General features: G+C 38.3%; 1 protein-coding gene across 1 annotated transcript in view; it reads right to left on the bottom strand.

Annotated features, from left to right (window-relative positions):
* Positions 1–695: 695 nt before the first annotated feature.
* The window catches only part of LOC107681871 (transcription factor GATA-5-like), an 11,249-nt gene continuing 7,588 nt past the window's right edge, over positions 696–4,356 (bottom strand). Inside the window, exons 5-7 of the mRNA XM_016478239.1 lie at positions 4,010–4,094; positions 3,528–3,655; positions 696–1,437 (exon numbers count right to left, since the gene is read on the bottom strand). Coding sequence (XP_016333725.1) covers positions 1,318–1,437; positions 3,528–3,655; positions 4,010–4,094 — 333 coding nt within the window. The 3' untranslated portion in view covers positions 696–1,317. The remainder of the gene's footprint in view (positions 1,438–3,527; positions 3,656–4,009; positions 4,095–4,356) is intronic.

Below are 4,356 nucleotides of genomic sequence, written 5' to 3'. Positions count from 1 at the left end.
CTGTTCTCATGAGAAAATGTAAGTATTTTACGAGGTGGCAATTTGGTATGAATTAATAAGATGGGATTCATACAAAAACATATGATTTTCAGAAAAAAAGCATGAAATTCTACCCCCAAACCTAAAATGTCAGTGGGGTGTAGGCAGATCATACAAAAAAAAAAAAATGTACGAATGAGATACAAATGTATTCATATGAATTAGCCACCAATTTGGCAAAAAAAAAAGAAAAATATATGTATTGCCATGAGAGTGCATTAGTATATTAGTTTAAATCCACAGAGTGGTTTGTGGACACTGAAAAACAAAACAAATATAAATCCATGGAAATCACCCCACAGTCCTCATTATAATAAAAAAACAGGATGATATTGATGTCAAAATATGATAATCTTATAAAACACACTGTGGCCTGTTTGACCATCAACAGCCTTTAAAAAGTTGCTTTTTTTATCTACATAGTTCTGAACTTTTTTCCATTAATTACTGTTTGAAACCCAAAAACATTTTAAATGCATTTTTAAAAAAACATTTTCATAGTGTAGAAAAAATTAAAGGAGAATTACAATATTTCTACAAACAAGTGCGGACGCAAAGCAGATGTTTGGTAATTTTATATGCAATAAAACAATGATATAATTCCAATATATATCAACAAAATACAGCAAATAAATTTAGGTTAACATATTCAGACAAAACAAAAGACAAAATTTCAAACAATTAATATAAATGTGCCCCTTTTCAAAATGTGCTGAAAAGCGAGGGTCATTGCACTTCAGATCATCGGAGGAATACAATACAGCATTAAAAGTGTCTGGAATCAGCAAAGACAACAATGAAACTTTTAAAAGCCTCATCCAGGGAAAGTATGCGATCTAAAGTCATAACGACCATAAAGACGCATTCCCTGAAGGATAAGGGGAATTATGGGAGAGACTTGTGTTCCTCCACCATTCTTATCTCAACATAAATAATGTATCTTAAAAGTTAATCATTAACATCTAAGCCATGAAACATGTTCAGAAGCCATAAAAAGCATGTTTTTTTGTCCTCCCGATCATTGCTTAAGGAACTTAAGAACTGTTGCCGAGTCGCTGCTTGTCGCCCGCTGTATTTTGGCGGAATTGGCCGTGACATCACAGACAGATATGCCATGATAAATCAACGAGGCAAAGTAGCACACATTACAGTCAATCTCTGGCATTCCTAAGCTCTGTCTCTCTACATTTGTGTAAAGGTTCTATTAGGTAGATCTTGTTAAAAGTCTTTTCTCCCAGAATGCACTGGAGAGGTTTAGAGAAGGTAGTAGGTCTCACATCACGCTTGGGACAGCGCACACCAGGAATTCTGTGGGGCGATTGACGTCGGGGTGTATATGTAGTCTTCATATTTGATGTCCACGTGTCCTGAACTGGTGCTGTCCATCTGTTTCGATGCCTTATAAAGAACAAAGAGAGACATTGTTAGATGCCAAATCGAGCTGTACAGTAGATGGGCTATTTTTAAAGGGATAGTTCACCCAAAAATGAAGGTGAGTAACGTCCACACGAAGCCAGAGCTTTCCCTATCCGATCTTTTTTTTCCCCTCATCTCAAGAAATATCTGCGTCCACACGAAACCACGAAACCGACACAAAATGATGTAGTATACATGCCAGACCAGCATGTGGCGCTGTAATTCTGACACATAGATACACTAAAAACTGAGAAGAAGACTTGGACTATGCGCATAAACCTTGCACTCGGTATACAAACGAACATGGAAGAATACATTTATTAATCTGTGTTAATGTTAGTTAATAAAAAGACAATCGTTCAGTGTTTGTTCATGTTTTTGTTGCTGTTAGGTGACGTAGTGGTGTCTGACTAGGGGCGAGACGTGGGCTGATGACGTCATTGTTTCAGAAAATATACGGATTCGCTGTCCACACGAAAACGCAAGGGCGGCGTTTTCAGATTTATCCACTCTGGGACCCGGTTTCAAAAAATATCGGTTTCACTCTCCCAAAACGCCGGATCCGTCTGGACGAAAACGCCTATACGATACAAAATGTATGCGTATACAGCTAAACGCATCTCCGTGTGGACGGGGCCTAAATGATGACAGAATTTTCATGTAGTTCCAATGCAAAGTGTTAGCTAATTTAAAAGTTAATGATGTTGTTTTGGACTTGGAGAAAACAGCTGAGACATTGTTCAAAATAGATTCTTCTGTGTGTTCCACAGAAGAAAGAAAGTCATACAGGTTTGGAACAAGAGTTCCAACTTTAAATAAACAAGGTTTCGAAAGGAAGGTTAATTTCAGTGACCAAAGAACCTTTTGTCTAATGGAAAGGTTCAATGAAGGTTAAAGGTGCTTCATGAAACCACTGATGCCAATAAACTTTCTTTTTTAGAGTGAATATGAACTCTGGAATCAATCATTTATCTATCCCATCTTTAATATTTGCCTTTCAGCAACGGTGACATTTACAAAGGAAAAATACAGTGAGTACATACTTGTGTGACTGAGACAACAGTTTGGCCTGCATACGGTGAAGCTGCAATATTGGGTTCGCTCTTTATTGTACGTCCACACGAAGCCAGAGCTTTCCCTATCCGATCTTTTTTTTCTCCTCATCTCAAGAAATATCTGCGTCCACACGAAACCACGAAACCGACACAAAATGATGTAGTATACATGCCAGACCAGCATGTGGCGCTGTAATTCTGACACATAGATACACTAAAAACTGAGAAGAAGACTTGGACTATGCGCATAAACCTTGCACTCGGTATACAAACGAACATGGAAGAATACATTTATTAATCTGTGTTAATGTTAGTTAATAAAAAGACAATCGTTCAGTGTTTGTTCATGTTTTTGTTGCTGTTAGGTGACGTAGTGGTGTCTGACTAGGGGCGAGACGTGGGCTGATGACGTCATTGTTTCAGAAAATATACGGATTCGCTGTCCACACGAAAACGCAAGGGCGGCGTTTTCAGATTTATCCACTCTGGGACCCGGTTTCAAAAAATATCGGTTTCACTCTCCCAAAACGCCGGATCCGTCTGGACGAAAACGCCTATACGATACAAAATGTATGCGTATACAGCTAAACGCATCTCCGTGTGGACGGGGCCTAAATGATGACAGAATTTTCATGTAGTTCCAATGCAAAGTGTTAGCTAATTTAAAAGTTAATGATGTTGTTTTGGACTTGGAGAAAACAGCTGAGACATTGTTCAAAATAGATTCTTCTGTGTGTTCCACAGAAGAAAGAAAGTCATACAGGTTTGGAACAAGAGTTCCAACTTTAAATAAACAAGGTTTCGAAAGGAAGGTTAATTTCAGTGACCAAAGAACCTTTTGTCTAATGGAAAGGTTCAATGAAGGTTAAAGGTGCTTCATGAAACCACTGATGCCAATAAACTTTCTTTTTTAGAGTGAATATGAACTCTGGAATCAATCATTTATCTATCCCATCTTTAATATTTGCCTTTCAGCAACGGTGACATTTACAAAGGAAAAATACAGTGAGTACATACTTGTGTGACTGAGACAACAGTTTGGCCTGCATACGGTGAAGCTGCAATATTGGGTTCGCTCTTTATTGTAGAGGCGTTCTCTGATGCAGGTAATGAAGTGGGAGATGCAGCGCCAGACACTGTTGACCCTGAAGACAAACAGAACAAAATGTGACTGACAGCCACAATAAAGGAACAGCAAACTGGACATGTTATTTTATAGGTTATTGCAAATGACAATTAATGGCGTCAAACATTGGCTGGTGTTTGTCCTGGTGCCGCACACGTACCACATGTCGACTAAATGCAGAGAAAAGTGCTCTCACTCTCTCTTTCACTCCCCTTTCCCTCCCTTTACTCTCTCACTCACCCCATATTTCTCTCCACACATTCTCTGACTCACTTACTCCCACACTTCCATCCAAATCACTCATGTCTGCTTTCGTCTAAAAATGAGCCTTTTTCAAAAACATCTCTTTTAAAATGCGTTTCTCAACTCTTACCTGAAGATGCTTTGGTTTTGGGCATCTTTGGTTTGCGTTTTCTCGTCTGAATGCTTTCTTTCTTCATTGCTAATGGCCTTGGTATCTAAAACAAGAGTATAGTAAACGCATTATAATTTAACTATGACAGATTATTCATTATGCAATCAATCAAGAGTTGGTGGTTTAGTTATAATGGCGGTTGAACTGGGTGAGAATATGGGTCTTGTTGTTGCAGTTGTAACTAGATTATATTTCCTTTTTTCTTGTGAGAGTAAGTTTGGCAGCGGTGAGTTCTAAGAAACACTAGTTTACAGAACAAAGCTTATTTAAGTGACTCCCCTTCCTTTCTTCGTTCTCATTCTCTT

This window comes from Sinocyclocheilus anshuiensis, unplaced genomic scaffold, assembly GCF_001515605.1.
Source record: "Sinocyclocheilus anshuiensis isolate Anshui unplaced genomic scaffold, SAMN03320099.WGS_v1.1 scaffold2595, whole genome shotgun sequence".
In the NCBI taxonomy this organism is placed as follows: domain Eukaryota; kingdom Metazoa; phylum Chordata; class Actinopteri; order Cypriniformes; family Cyprinidae; genus Sinocyclocheilus; species Sinocyclocheilus anshuiensis.
This window is presented reverse-complemented; position numbering and strand designations above follow the sequence as displayed.